The 16,050-nt window shown below is 33.5% G+C and overlaps 1 protein-coding gene across 12 annotated transcripts in view; it reads right to left on the bottom strand.

The window, feature by feature from the left end:
• Positions 1-16,050, bottom strand: part of ULK4 (unc-51 like kinase 4) — a 255,460-nt gene that overhangs the window by 215,961 nt on the left and 23,449 nt on the right. For all 12 annotated transcript variants that reach the window (XM_039570901.1, XM_039570876.1, XM_039570906.1 and 9 more), the window contains 3 exons: positions 15,422-15,500; positions 5,188-5,295; positions 783-866 (listed from right to left, as the gene is read on the bottom strand). In XM_039570901.1, coding sequence (XP_039426835.1) covers positions 783-866; positions 5,188-5,295; positions 15,422-15,500 — 271 coding nt within the window. The remainder of the gene's footprint in view (positions 1-782; positions 867-5,187; positions 5,296-15,421; positions 15,501-16,050) is intronic.

A 16,050-nucleotide genomic window follows, 5' to 3' on the forward strand; every position in this document is an offset into this window, starting at 1 on the left:
GGGCACGTGAAGGTTTGAAGATATTAAAATGCATCTAGGCTCTTTCTTTATTAATCACAATCTGTAGGCAATAAAGATCTCAAAAAGGAAGGAAAAAAGGTATTTCCTCTTGCTTTCCACCTTCTAGCAACCTCTGACATGTTTTCTGCCTTGAGCTTTGCCTTGGGCAAAATAAAGTCAAGTGGTCTCATACAAACAGTGAATGTAAACCCTCCACTCAATTCCTTTTCATTTTACAAATGGAACTATATGCATATTTTTCTTCCCTTCTTCTAGCACAGCTAAGCCATCACCACAACCAATGAAGAACACAGTATAGCACCTGTATTGAGAATAAACCTAATTCCTACTTTTTTGCCTCAAAAGAATGCTGACAAGCCAGTAGGGTAACAATGCAGTTTTAAAAAACTGTGTATCATCCACTTCAAGAAAGAACCTTAAATCTTGCTCAAAGATTTACAAATTGCTCAAGAGGGCAGCACAAACTGTCAGAACATTTCTCAAAAGATGCCTACATCATTAATAAATTTCACATTTATTAACAGTAATTTATATTTACCATCCCATTTCCCCCAACACAAGCAGCAATACATAAATGTTGAACGTACAGAGAACAACACTGCATTAATCTCCTGCTTAGGTCATGGTCTTATGATTATTTAAATTCAAGAGCAATACTTGGTTGACAAGGTACTGCAGTGCTGCAGGCTACAATCCTCACACAATGCCTAAAGCGTTATTACTGTGGAGAAATTCTACTGAGGACCATGAAAGAGCCTTACCCCTTCCCGAAGACACCTCATTAGTACAGTGTAAGCAGCTGAGGGAACAGCCCAGCATTCCCTGGGGTGCTCCCCTTTTTCCTCCTGAAATGAAGCCAATGGCACAATTGATTAAGTCAAAAAATCACAACAATCTCAGTCACATAAAAAATGGGTAGCATGTTCTTAATAAGGTTCATATTATATACATTTCAAATTAACATATGCAATTCAATATATTAAATTTCAGGACATTATTATTATTTAATGTTATTTCATATGCAGCACAGAGATTGATATTTTACTATCTTATTTAAACCCATAGCTGATTTAATCTCCAAAATCCATAACAGAATTTGTTCTAATATTTCTGCATTTCATCAATGCATTCTAATTGACACAGACACAAAAAAGTGTCTGTTCTTTCATTCCTCTCAATCATTTTGAGTACTTCAGAAAGAGACAACTGACTGTTTAGACTAGAAATGCTTCTCTTTAAATGTGATTTAATTGTACCAAACAAACAAAAATAATTTATTTTTGGTAGTTTAAAAAAAAAGGTAAACTTTTCTTAGAAAAAAAATGCTCGAAGTCATGTAAAGAGATACTGTTTAAGAAAATTTACTGTATGGTATAGCCTTCAACACATATGAACACTGTTCCAAGATCTTAATGTGTATTTCCTTGAAATCACCTTGTTAGAGAGGCTAATTCACTACTAGTTGAATAGGGGCTTAATTCTTCCATTAGAAATGAGCTTTACTTCCCCCTGTCCCTGCAGTAGCCTATTGTAAAATTTTAAGTTTAAAAGGAGACACTTGGATATCACCGAGATTTAACTGCAACAACTTCCATATCCAGGCTAGTAACACAGAGCTATTAGCAAGTGGAAAAAATATAGCCTCTTTTGGGAAAGAAAGAGAGAAATAACAGGCATTAGATGGTGTGAAGATGATAGGCCATGAAATCATGAGAAACTTGTTTTAGTAAGCAGACAAAGGATGATAAGCAGTAATTTCTTCAAAAATTATACAATTCTTGAACTCTACTAATTATATTCTCACATTATTTTTAGCATTCTAATTAACTGGTTTTAATAAAAAGCATAGGATGGGCAAGGTGGGGATTAATGATGAAGAAACAAATGATACTTTCTAAATTTGCTGATTTCTGAGTGGCTTACAGTAATTCAACATATATGATATGATCATTTCAGGCATCTAATTAAAGCATGGCAAATGAACATGGAAGACTATTACTGAATTGTCTAGAAAAATTACTTTTCCTTCTTCATTGAAAATGAAACTTTATTTGCCACATATAACCATAGAGAAAATGAGTTTTTTAAATCTCCCATTTGTAAGCTTTGTTTCTGCTAACTTTGCATTAGGAGGAATGGGACAATATAAACAGTAATAACAAGAGTGGCTTGACATCCAACAGACACATCAGATCCACTCCGTTCCACCTCCTCCATCTTATCTGAGTAAGAACATGCTGACAAGGAATCACAGTTTGCCTTCCAAGGCAATTTAAGTTTAATTAAACATTTAAGTTTAAGAAAACACAGTCCAAGTTTCAAGAAAGGAAAGGTACGTTACTTTCAAACAGTCAAAAGTGGAATTTTTTCTACCTGGAAGAGGCAGTACAAGACTAGGAGTAAAAACACTGTTAAAATTACAATCTACGGTGGAACTAGCACAGGTTTGTTTCTCATTGTATTCACCTCATTTAACCAGAAATTCTTTGTAACCATACATATTAAATGTACTATAAAAGAAAAACCTTAAGAAATCATGCAGTCCTAAAACATTAATAGTTCTTCCATTTTTCAAACTGATTAATGACTATCTGCAAGGTTTAATCTGTATTTAGAAATTTAAAAAGGCAAAAGGGGTATGCAACTTAGTATCATTCTTAATTACCTAAACATAATGTACACCATTTGACACTTAATAAACTTAAATATATCAACAAACACTGGGCAATCTTCCTACTTTTTGCTCACAGCCCATGTTGATTTTGATTAAACTTTAGGTTCTGCACCCTAATAACACGAACACCATAAAATGAATAAAAATATTACATAGAACTTGAAAGTTTTCCCCCAAGGCAATCCACTCAAGAGTATCAGAACATACTCCCTGGAGTCTGCTCATGCTACTTGTGAATTGCTCTTGGCTTCTGTTTGGAATAAAAATGCAGAGATGGAGTGTAAGATCTTACTTACGAGATCTCATATATAAGTACACACACAATATCAGAGTTTAGGATTGCACAGGACCATTACCATTATCTGGACATTTCCCAATGTTTCTAAGTCATAGAAGTGGCGAATAATGACCCTGTATTTTACCTAATTAATAATCCTGCACCTAAACAGCTGAATTTGATTTTAAGTACTTGATAATTTATGATTTACCAAATGTTCATGTGAAAAAGAAATAACCTTTACCATTATTTAATATTAAATTTGTGGCTGTTCCTAGAAATACTTCACTAAACCCCAGAGGGAATAAACTAATAAATAAAATCAGACATGCCCTCAAAAACTTACAGTTTAAATGAAAATATTTAGCAGTTTGATAAAACAATCAAGCAGGCCAAAGAAAGCACAAAACGGAAGGAAACAAGAAAAACAAGTGTACAGTCCTTAATGAATTAGATGCAGTTATGATTTCTTTTTCTTTATTAGTCAAGCCATAAGGCTTTGCTGTTTAAAGATTTAAGTTGGCAATAAACTTTCTTGTTTGATTTGTTATATTACCCCTGACTTGCTATATGACCTTGGTAAGGTCATTCAGCACTACTGTTCAGCAGTTTAATGAGCAACAAAATGCCTACAACACTACAGTATTCTGAAGTTAAATAAGTATAAAATAGAAAATGAAAAGTGCTTTTTTTAAAAAAATTGAAGGGTTAGTATCTCCAAGCATACAAATCACACTGATAGTTTTGAAATTTTACAGACACGGTGTCTTGAGTTCATATCTGCCCAAATATTTATTCCTATACTCTAACATAATGCAACCCATTAATATATATATATTTTTGTGTGTGTGTATATATATATATATGTATAAAACTAACCTTGAAACCTGACAGAGTTGCCATTTATATGCAAGTTGTCATGCTTTAAACATTGTGAAGTTCATACACAGACTCAAAAATCTGTCAATTCACATTTTCAGAAGGAGAAAACCTGTGCAAATCATTTTGGTGTTCTATAACCAGTGTTAACAGAATTGTTTCAGCTACCAGAGTTTAATTTCAAAATAAAATCAAGCCATGCAAAATATTCCTGCCAAATATAATTTTCAAGTTGGAGTTTAAAGTTTATTTGTTTGATGATAGCAGGTACAAATCCTTTCTCCTGACAAAAACTGAGAAACTATTAAAACATATAAGCTGTGACTCTGGATGCATTTTTCAGAACATAGTTTCTCATTATAAGTTCTGTGAGTGTGTATTTGACAAATACTTTGGCAATTGTCCAATGAAAATAGGACAATGCTTGTTTTTCTACAAAAACCAAGGCCACCGCTGCATCTTGTGTAACACGCAAAGGAGGTAGCTAAAGAAAATAAAACTTGGAAGTTCAGTGCAAAACTAAAGCCGAAGTAATGATTCATTTGCTACTCTCGCTTCACTACCAACTCACTTGGTAAACTAACGTGTCAGCATTCAGAGCTATTAGATAATGCAGATAATACAAAGGCTTCAGAAAAGCCAAGGTTAGCATTTTCCTGCTTGAAGATAACCCTGTTTCTATTAAATAACAGTATTTTATGCTTTGAATAAGGAAAAAGAAATGTGATGGTTTAAAGGAGCTGTCAACTTCAATTCTTAATACTGACAGTATTTCTTTTCTACAAATAACCTCTGATTTTAATGTGAATCTACTAATAATGTAAACTTTCTAGCCTGAAAGTTTAAATCAGTTTTAATCAGGAATAAACACAAGTCCATTTGAAATTAGTCAGGATCATTCAATTCCTTTTTCACAGTGCTGTGGATCCAACCATGCTACAATAAGGTCTACTATGAACTAGATGTATCGATACACTAATATATTGATTTATTGATATTATAGGCTGTCCTGATACATCCTGTTTAATCAACATCTCTAGTTTAGATGTTCAAATGCTTAGATCTGCCACTTGGAGGCCAGCACTGTTTACGGTAATTGATTTAATCCTTTTATGAAGTTAAAATGCTACACTTGAAGAATGCTGTTTAATTAATCTCAAATGAAGTAAACAATTGAACTAGCATGTTTCTTAAAGTGGAGTAACTATTAGAGAAGATAGAAGGACCAGAAACTTTTGACTATACAAATGACTAAGTAATTTGATTTTTTGGTCTACTTTTCCATGGGAAATGTTTTCACATTTGCCAAATTTGTAAGGATCACTTGCAGTCTTACCTTGCTGGCTATGAGGTAGAGCAGCTCCCCAAGCGCTGGCAGAAAGCATTGCTTCAATTTGCTGTTTCTGAAGTTCTCTCTGATTAGTTCGGTTAAAAGTGTAATTGCCTAAATTAAAACAATCAATTACTAGAACAACATGTGCATTTTGTCAAGCAAAACATACTGCTAAAGGTAAAAAGCTTTATCTCAAATGCCATCTTACTGATACACACTTCACTTATGCTAAAGAGCCATTTGCAAGGGATTTAGCAAGCATTGTAAAAAAGAAAAAATAATTATTACAAAACATTATATATGCAACATGGAGCAAAATGCAATGAGGGATTAGTCAAGGTGACAAATTATCAGCTATCTGTTCTTTTACTTCACTCAGGACAATAGAAATAGATCTGCCAGGTAAAAAATGCTTACTTGCTGTTCCTGCGTTCCTGTCAAAAGATCTGAAAGTTCTCACCATCAGGTTACAAAAAGAACGAACAACAAGAAATCTCTAATGATGTCTTTTGTGTAGATATCATATCAAAGAACTATTGAAGTTTTGTCTCCTGATCTCTAACTTCAAAGGTAACTTACTGTGTAAGAACTGGACATACCATTTTAGATTTTTTGTATTTCATTAATTTCTGTATGCAAAGCATACATACATATATATGCATTTGTGTGTGTATAGATGTGTTGTTTATAAAGAGGAGGTGGAAGGAAATTAGAAAATTTGATTCATCTTGTGCAGGTGACTTTCCCATGCAAAAGTATTTGGCAGTAAAGCACTTTTTCTTCCTTGGAGCACCAAGGAGTTTTTATCCTCAACTTCCCTTGTTTTACTTCACCTTCTGACCTTAGCAGCTTCATAACTCCAATCTTTGTACAGCAAAATCATATCAAAACTGGAAATGTAGTCTTTGAATCAAAGCAAAAAGATCTACTAAACAAACTTTGACCTTGTCCCCATTTTTTTAATGTAGTGGTGTGGTCATCAACTGTTTTCTTTAACTGTTTTCAGAGCATTTCTACACATTTTATTCAGGAACTTTAATTAGCCATCATTCCAGAGAGAACTTTTACTTCCATATTTAATAAATAAGTATATTGGTAGGTTTTAAAGATTCTAGTATCTCAGCTTGAGAAAGTAGTAGTCAAGTAAGTTGATTCAAGCGCAATTCTGCACTAAATGATGAACACATAATGACAGCATTTTCTCCTTTATTAGATTTCCTTTCTACAGCTATACAGAATTACTCTTGCTTTTGTGATGAAATATATTTTGAGAACTACTTTGATTGTATAATCAATACCATTAAAAGCACCTTGTCACTGTGGCATAAATAGAGAGTACACATACCCAGTTAACATCCCTCAACTTTGCCTCTTTACACTGAGGGTGAACCTGCCCTGAGATAGTACTTAACCGTACAAAATTGATGAACTGTGTGATAACATGAGCTGCTGACCATAGTTCCAGCAGACTAGCTAGGGACATCAAATCATCATGACACCTAAGTTGCACTGGTTTGTTTACAGGCAGAACTTAAAGAAAATACAAATCAATTTGTACATCTGCTATAAAGGATCAAGGCAGGCTGCTCAAAATTACCAGTTTTAATGGTGAATCTCAACAGCAGAAAACCCTGTATCAACACTAATACTGGTTTGCATCTGCAATACTTGCTTTGCCAAAGCATGGTTAATATATTGGTAAATTTTGATGACACATTATCTAAATACATTTATGTGTGCAATCCTACAATTTTCTAAATTCTACATTCTATTAAATAAAAGCATGATTTAACCTTTGTGTGTAGTAAATTATATATTCACTATATTCACTTGTACTAAGTTCTGTTTGGCTGCCTTACTGCTCAACTGAAGTTTAACAAAACAGTCATTACCAATAAATATACTGCATAGAGTATCCATCTTCTGTATTTTGGGGTTTGTTTGTCATTAAAATTAAGAATTTAAGATTTAAAATTAATGAAAATTAAATCCAAGAACAATATTTCATATTGGTGAACAGAAATTATTGTTTCTCACTCTCCTTCAAGATTCCAGGAAAAGTTATTATTCTTATTCTGAAGAGATTCTAGTTATTATTTTTATTCTAAAGTGATAAGAAAAGGAAGTAATTCTTCTCATATTCCAATTCCTACTCTTTTCTCATATATGAATGAAAAAAGAGGTAAAACTGAGTTAACAAAATTCAAATTAAGAAGTAATTTCCTTTCTTGTGCACTAAAAAAACCTGCCAAAAAGCTAGTCAACACTGCAATAAATTCAAGTTTTTATTTGAAAAAAACTGTTTATGAAACAAGAAGGAAGGTGTGTCTGAAGAAATCTGAGCTATTAGTCACTGATTTGCGCTTAAGTTGTTACCTCTGTTACAGAGAAACAGAAGTTGCACGAAACTTATAGTTCTCATCATCATATATTATATAATACATTTGTCCACTACAGGTTAATTTTAGTAACTGTAAGAAGATCCATAACAAGAATGGAGTACTATGGCAGAAGGCATTGAACATGAAGTAACTACCACACGTCACAGAGGATACTCATAATCTCTCATATACAAGACTTTATTTACCTCACTCAGATAATGGCCTCATTTTCTCTAAAGAGCACACAGAGTACAGAATTGCCCTGTGATTTCCCTTCCTTCACAGAACACAATTAAACAATTAAATGTTACACAAGTGCAGGAAATGGGGTTCACAGAATAAATCACATACTGAACTGGCAGAGTGTCTGTGCCAATAACCTATTTAAGATTTTCCTGTGTCCTCTGCAGTGGAACCTATGAAACAGGAAGTCATGATTCATCATCTATATTAAAAATAAAATTATATAGAAACACAAATGTTTTTATAAAAAACATTTAATGTTATATAATATACAGTGTTCATCATTTCACAAACACATTTTAAATGACCTAAAATAGGAAGACAAACTATCCTGCTCTTGACAGGACACTTCTAATATTGACAACTGTGATTTGCACAAGATTGAAAATATTCTTTCATCCTTTCATAAGGAAAAAATATAAGACCTGAAAAAAAAAATCTGCTAGACACTTTGATTCAATGTTAAAGGGTGGTATACATTTTAGGTAAAGAAAGTACCACAGTGTGTGGGGGAAAATGCACAACAGAAAAATCAAATTTATTTTAACTACAGACTGACAAAAAAGTCTCCTTCTTATCTGTAGTACATTCTTTTTCTTTTCAACCTGCCTACATTTTCCCGTTCGTAGAAGTAGATAGTAATGAACTGCAAGTCCTACACTGTCTAGTAAAAGCATCTTCAATTTAATAAATTATCTACACCTTTTACACTAGCTGCCAAACTGAATAGATTTAGTATAGCTATAAGAAAAAAATAAATAAGAAAGTTTCGTATCTGGATAGACAATCATTGCCTTAATTTACAACAATAGTGTGTGGAGTTGATCTATTACCTGTGGCAGATTCTCAATCTATTTCAAGCTGTATCTAGAAGTTTCCCTGCAGTTTCAAGAGTCCAGACGCGAAAATTAAAGCATATTCAAAAAAGGAAGGTATTTTATACCTTAAGTTGGAGAGTGGCAATGTACAGATTTACCATATTACTACATCTTTGATCTATTAGTATGACTGTCTGCAAGTATTAGTGGAAATTAAAATATATTTGTAATTCTGCAAACCCTTACAGTGATAAAAGCTGTCCATGCCTCAAGCATAATGGCAATTATTTTTTAGTTGATTTTCTTGTGAGTACATACACACTGTGTAATGTGGGCAAGTAATGGCAAAGCAATCTGACTTTCCTCTGAGAAAAGCAATCTCACCACGCTGAGAAAGTATGCCATGGTTTTATTGCCACTAACCAGAAAAGAAACTAGAGTAACATTCATACCAAGTACTTATCTTTAAAAGGGTACATGAAAAAAACCCAAAACTACCAGCTTTCTCTGAACATCTCGACTCAAACTGGATCATGAAGTAAGGAGGACTGAAGAGAAGTCTGACCATCAGACTATAGATGTGGCATTACTGCTCTCCAGAATGTAGGGGGGGAAAAAAAGAAAGAAAAACATATTGCAACTCCTCTAGGGAACAACATAAGATGGAGGTGTAACACTTTTCCAGGTGGAAGACAATGCAAAATTGATTCATTACGAAAACTCTTATCTTTTCAACTTTTCCTTAACTGCTGGAGGAAGAGGCCTTAGTAGATGAGTGGCCAAACCAGATGTTATGAACTCAAAAGGAGGTTCAACTTGCTTTGGAATCCACTCAAGGTCTCAAAGGGATAAAATCAGAAACAAATAATAGCAATATAAATCTGCTATGTTTACTAACAAATCAAAAATGCATGTAGAAGTCCTGTTAACAAGCTTTGGAGTTTGTTTGTTTTTATTTTTAAGAAAAAGAAAAGTTATTTCTTCTAGTCTGTCATGACAGTTGTATGACTACAAGAGCTCAGTTGCAGATGTTCATGAATGCATCTGATTTCTACCCCAGCCCTTAAGTTGGAAGGTTTTTAATGACAGGAAGGACCAGGTAAAAATACTTGCCTCTAACTGCAAAGAGATCTTGTTTTCATTTATGCCAAGGGCAAGGAATGAAAAAGATTTCTCAGGAGCCCAAAAAGCAAAGATTTCTGACTTCAAAACTGAGGCCAGTGGCAACCAACTGAAGCTGGTTTACATCTAGAGATGCAAACAAACTAGAAATCAGTCTCCACAGAATAAGGGTTGGAAGGAACATCCAAGGAAGTGGTATTTTTCTTTCTTTTTTCCTCTTCTCTTTCTTGTTTTTACTTTATTCATAAATTGATTTGATGTTACTCTAAGTCATCATCTTCTTCCAAGCAGTGGCCCTGTTACCCATGTTTTAGAAGCCATGCTGATGACACTCAAAGACCAATGCCTAGCAATAAAATATTCATGTAGAATATTTTAGATTGATCATTTCTACACAGAATATCTCATATTTTTAAAAAAAATTATAGGGGATTTTCCACAAATTTTCTTTGAAATTAGTCCACTCTGAGTATTGCAAATTCCTTCATTCTGCTCAGTGAAGACACAAGCTGGACGAAACAATAGTTCTTCCCTACAGAATTCTTTTCTAAATGTGTTTCAGACTAAAATAACTTTTTTTCTTTCCCCAGATGATAGCTGAAATGTCTGGTATTTAGAGGAAAAGCTAGGACTACAACTAATATACAAATGATCTTGCCTAATACTAAGTCTGGTTTGAGTGTCTTTTAGTGCAGTAATCAGAAGACATCAGAAAACTAGGCTTTTCAGCTACCACCAGTGTGCAATTTCTATCATAAAACACACTGTAGCCTAATTGTGTCAATCAAGCGTCTGCTTTGAAGCAAAAGAGCAGATTATTTTCTTCTGTTCCTAGTCTACAATTTGATTAATTCACAAGTGCAAGACAAAAGGAGGTGGAAGAAGGGCTCTCTTTTAGGTTAATTCTTTAAGGAATGCACTTAGTTGGAAGAACTAAACAGTTCAGTGTGCAAATTGTACAACAACTTGCATAGACCCAAAGCTGGTTGGTTCAAAAGATAATTAAAGTACCAAAAATATATTAAAACCAAATTCTCAGCTATGTCAAGCTTTAATTAAAAAAAAAAAAAAGAACTTTGAGTATGGCACAAAGAATTGCAATATTATATGATGTGACTTTGCATACATCACACAGACAATATCAAAATTATGTCAGGAAATATTTAAGGCCTTACACAGATATATGTTTTCTAAAGTAATGGAAAAAATAATTTGTTTCATGTCAAGAAGCTTAGACACAAATTTTTTTCCATGTGGTCTCTCTTGCCCAGAGACAGAATGCCAACTGCACATTTCATTTTTGGTACGTATTTGATGGTTCTGCTGATACTGTAGCAATGTAAGAAAGCAAATATTTCACTTCTTCCACAGAAAAGAAAATGTTCCTGCTAAGTTATTTTAACTACAGAAACAATATTCTATCTAGTTCACCTAGCCTGTCACACCCCAAATGCATCTCCAGTGTATATGACATATATGACATATATGACATATATACATATCACTACCAGAGATATAGATATTTATCTACTGAAGGAAAGGGTCCTAGGGGCACAGACCTTCCTCATCCCAAAAATAACAGACTTGTAGAAAAAAACCAAAAACAACACAGCAGTTTTACTATCACAATAACTAAATTGAAGACTATTACAAACAGATATACTGGCAGCACCAGTGATATAATTTTAATGGAAAAATGTACTATTTTGTCTCTCAAAGAAAATAGAGTAAATTTACTGGAAAATGAAAAGAGTGTCAATTAAATGTGTTTTAAAATGCTAGAGTCTTTGCTTCAGTCAGGCAATTAATTTAGGAAAATTGCAAAAAGTTGTTTCATCATGCAATCAGCAATGTATTTTTTCTCCTTCCTAGTTGAAAATTTCCTTGTTTTCTACTACCAGTTTGGTTTGGACTTCAAACATGAAGCAAGCCCAATTAATTGGATTGATAAAAATAATTTTTTGAGAGAGGAAAAGGAGAATCTTCAATTATGATAAAACGTCTTAATGTTTTCTCCAACAATCCAGAATTGCCATGCTTGACATATTCACTGGTAATTTAATTATATTTCCATTTTCTGTTTATTAATTCAGAAGAACTTTTCTCAAATACACCATGAGTTTCTGCTAATTTACCTGAAAAATGTTAATTTTTCATTTGTCTTCCTGCCACGTGCCCCAGGCAAGTATGTAAGTTATAATTCAGTGAACCAGGTTGTTGAAAATAAATTGAATAAATTTATTATAGAGGTTGAAAGTTTACTAGAAGTCACTCCAAAAACTTAAATGGAACCCCCTCTCACTGTTACCAAAGTATTAAGTGACAATCCTGATCATGTCAGAAAGATAACTGTAAGGTTTTAAGCAATTAAAAAAATATGTGTGTATATGAAGATGTGTAAATACTCACACACACACTCTCCTACAGATTCTATCACCTGACTACAGATTTTTTAAATTCAGGTGGATTTCGTTTTGTATTGGCTTTTTTCCACGTAAGAGATATCAGATCAAAACAAGGAAAGGGCCCTTGGAGAAAACAAGGATACACTAAAATTATGATCATTTGTGAGAAGACTTAAAAGGTCATTTTACAATAAAACAACATCAAAACTAAATAGGTTTGGAATAAATAGCTGAATCAAACCATTTTTATTTGAAACTTACTACAATATGGGCAGACATGGACAGGCCTAGAAACAGGAGTTATCAGAGAGGTAAGCCAGGAACCTGACTTAAAATTGGTGTTTTGTATGAATTTGAATGATAACAAACTGTAGACCTTGAAGGATGTAGACACAATCAGCTAGCTAGTGTATACATAGGAGTTTACAGGTCATAAAACTGCACCTGTAACAATACAGCTGTTTTCCAGCTGTGGAAAATAACCACTAAATTGCACTTTAACAAAAAGTCAGAAATAAAAAGGCTCAAATTATTTGGAGTTTCAATTTGGATGAAAACAGAAATCTGGATATTTCACCACTTTGACAAAGGACTCAAAGCTCAATATTATGAAGATACTCTGATACGCTGTCATCCTCCATTTGGGGTATTCCGTTTATTAATTTGGCCATAGAATACATTAAGCCAAAGGCTTTGCAAAGAAGCTTGCAGTGTGAAGGCTGCAGCAGGTTCTCTGAACCCCTTAAACACTCAGTAGAGCACTGGGCCCAGATCTGTTAAAAACACAGGCACAACTGCCTAGGCCATAGTGTGAGACTGATACTCCCAACTAGCAAACTTGAAAAAGGTAAGGAAAAGGACAAGATTTTGCCACCGAGAAGGCCAGGCAGACAACGACTCCAGGGCGGTCTCCTACCAGACTCTCTGCTCCCTGACATGGAGGCAAACTGTTAAGTTGCTCTACCATCTCCTCTGTAAAATAATAAACTGAGTCTGAAATGTCACATCCGAGTGGCTGCATCCTAGGTGGCAGAGGGCCCAGTATATTCACAGAAAGGAAAGGACAATCGCTTCTGTTAATAAATACACCAAATTAGATATACATGGAAACAAGCCTTCCTAACTATGGAAGAATTTTTTCCTGTAAGATGAAGAACAGAATCCTGGAAAGAATGGGGTATTTTAATTAAATTTTAATAACCAGTTTCAAAATCTAAATACAAAAATAAAACTTTAAAGTTCAGGTGTTTTCATAAGATAACTAGGAATAAATAATAGAAAATCATGTTTCAGATTCATAAAGGGCAATTCCATGGGGGAAAAAATTATATTAAGTCAGGAAAAAACATATGACCTATTAAAATCTTTAATTGCAGCTGCACAATAGAAGAAATTGCACATAAAATGTCTTCATCTGCAGCTATACAAGAGATCAATTCCCCTACTGTTTTCTAAGATCAGTGTCATATTTTTCTAATCAATGCAATATACTTCTTGAAAATACTTAACTGGAAATAGATCAGCTGCAATTGAATTTAAAGGTATAAATATTCATTTATTCTAATTTTTTCTAATATGACCTACATATTTGAATATATCAGCAGAATAAAGATAGTACACTGTTCCACACTTGTCTAGTGTGTGAAACAGTAGTTTCCTTGCATTTTGTTTTGTGTTTTAGTGACCTCTGGTGGTTACTTTCAAAGGAAAGTCCTGTACCCTGATTGCCTGAAAAAAAACTTTAAAAACCCCCAAAACATTAATTTTTCAAAGATAAATAAATTAAAGGTTTTTGGCATGTAGTATGTGAAAGTTTACTTTAGCCTGTAAAATGAGAAGGAGTCTTCTTTTCTTTCCTGAAGTTTTTCTGCCTCTTCAGGGCTTAATGTTACTACTATTTATAAAACCATTTTGACAAAAACAACAAAAACATAATGGTACAGATTCAACCTCAGAGACAGAGGAACTATCCTTAAATAAATGTCTAAATGGGTAGAAAGCAGTAGGGTGTAGAAATGAAGAGTCAGCTTTTAATATAAGGGCCAGCAGTGGCAACCTGCACGAGTCTCTACTATGTCCTGTGCTACTTTAAAAGTACAAAAGAAATTGTAAATAAGTGATGAGTTTACAATGAGGTAACAAAAAAGCTGCAAAGGGGCCATGACTGAGTGATAAAAACTGGAAAGAAAACTTGATATAGATAACACAGTACACATATGGGGCAAAAATAATGCCAAAATCACATCTCCACAAGCTCTCAACTGACTTTTCACACTGGGAAATAAATTTTGGCGCTAAAGCAGATCACCTCTATTTAGAAGGTCAAAAAATCAAAAAGTATTAGCAGTTACTAGGAATGGAAGAGGAAAGAAAACACAAAAAACCCTTCCAACAGATAGATCTCTTATATCTTCAGACTGAGACCTGGATCACAGAGTGTCATTTCACATTATGTTGTTCTGACTAGCTACAGCTTGATTTTGACATTTCCTGGATCCCAACAGCCACCAATAAACTTTACCTGGAGCATCAGATGACTCATGTAAGAGGATAAATTACAGCAGTATATTTAATTCTGTATATAATGCTGATAGAAAGGTTTGCTTTGTGGTGGGTTTTTTTAAGCATCACACAATATAGAATAGCTGACAGTCAGCAAGAATGTTCAACCAGCTCACAGGTTCCTCTGAAGGGAGCAGAAGGGAACACAACTCTGTAGATGAGATACTCCTAAATGACTCCTTCCTACATTTCCTATAAATGAACTAATACATTTTGTGTACTGCCTACAGTTATTTGATTCTACATTATATAGGCAAAAATATATTTGAAGACATGAAAATATTAGAATTCAATGGTTTTTTCCTCATTCCAATTTTGTGTAAGCACTAAAATCTTTTTAGTTCAGAAATATTACTTTGAGAGAAAAAAACTGGAATCAATGTCATTAAATAAAGCACAAATGTGTCAACAATTTCTTCTTTCTACATGCACAAGAAGTATGACAGCAACTATTTGATTTTATTAAAAGGAGATAAAAATAATATTTTATCATTGGTGGCCACAGGTTAGTAAAGATCAGAACTACAACTACATAGAATAAGGTTGTAAATTTATACATTAAAATAACTGATTATATTACACTCTACACATATGAGTTAAAAAAAAAGCAGGATTCAAAACAAAAAAAGCTGTGAAAGCTTCTGACATAAATATTAAAGCATTAACAAAACTCCCTGCTAAAAAAAAAAAGAAAAAGGAAAGTTACCTCAGAAACAGGTACATTTTCTCCAAGTCCAGATGTGTGTAATGCCAGTAAACCAATCACTCGAGCAACATTAGCACGTCTGTGTATCAAATAAATATTTTGTAGGTGCAGAAAAAGTATTTACAAAATACTACAAAAACAATTATATCTTGTTTATATTCTACACAGGTTGCTAAGGGCAGGAAAAATTTGACATCCTACTTACAGCTCAGATTTTCTTCTTATTTCTATTTTCTTTGTATCAACAAGTTATTTCAGTGTTTCAGCCCAATTTAGCAGTAAATATATGCATAAAGACATTTCTCTAGCTCTGAAGAGTGAAGATTCTTTCGTTTGTTAGGATTACTAGTAGTAACACTCATGCTCAGTTTTTATACAATACAGAAAACCCCTACAGATAATTTAGGCTTTTCAGGATAGCTGACAAAACAGAAATTAAATCTGTACCAGCAAATCAATTTTAAATATTTCATTGAAGGAAAAAATTGGAATAATAAAATCACTATTTATCAAACAAACAGCAGAGGGCACTATCACATTGAACGATTCCTGACAGGTACTGGAAGAAAAAGCTACCATTAGTTATTTTACTCTATTGTGGTACGGAGTTATTTTATTCAGTGGTTTTA

Source organism: Corvus cornix, chromosome 2 (genome assembly GCF_000738735.6).
Source record: "Corvus cornix cornix isolate S_Up_H32 chromosome 2, ASM73873v5, whole genome shotgun sequence".
In the NCBI taxonomy this organism is placed as follows: domain Eukaryota; kingdom Metazoa; phylum Chordata; class Aves; order Passeriformes; family Corvidae; genus Corvus; species Corvus cornix.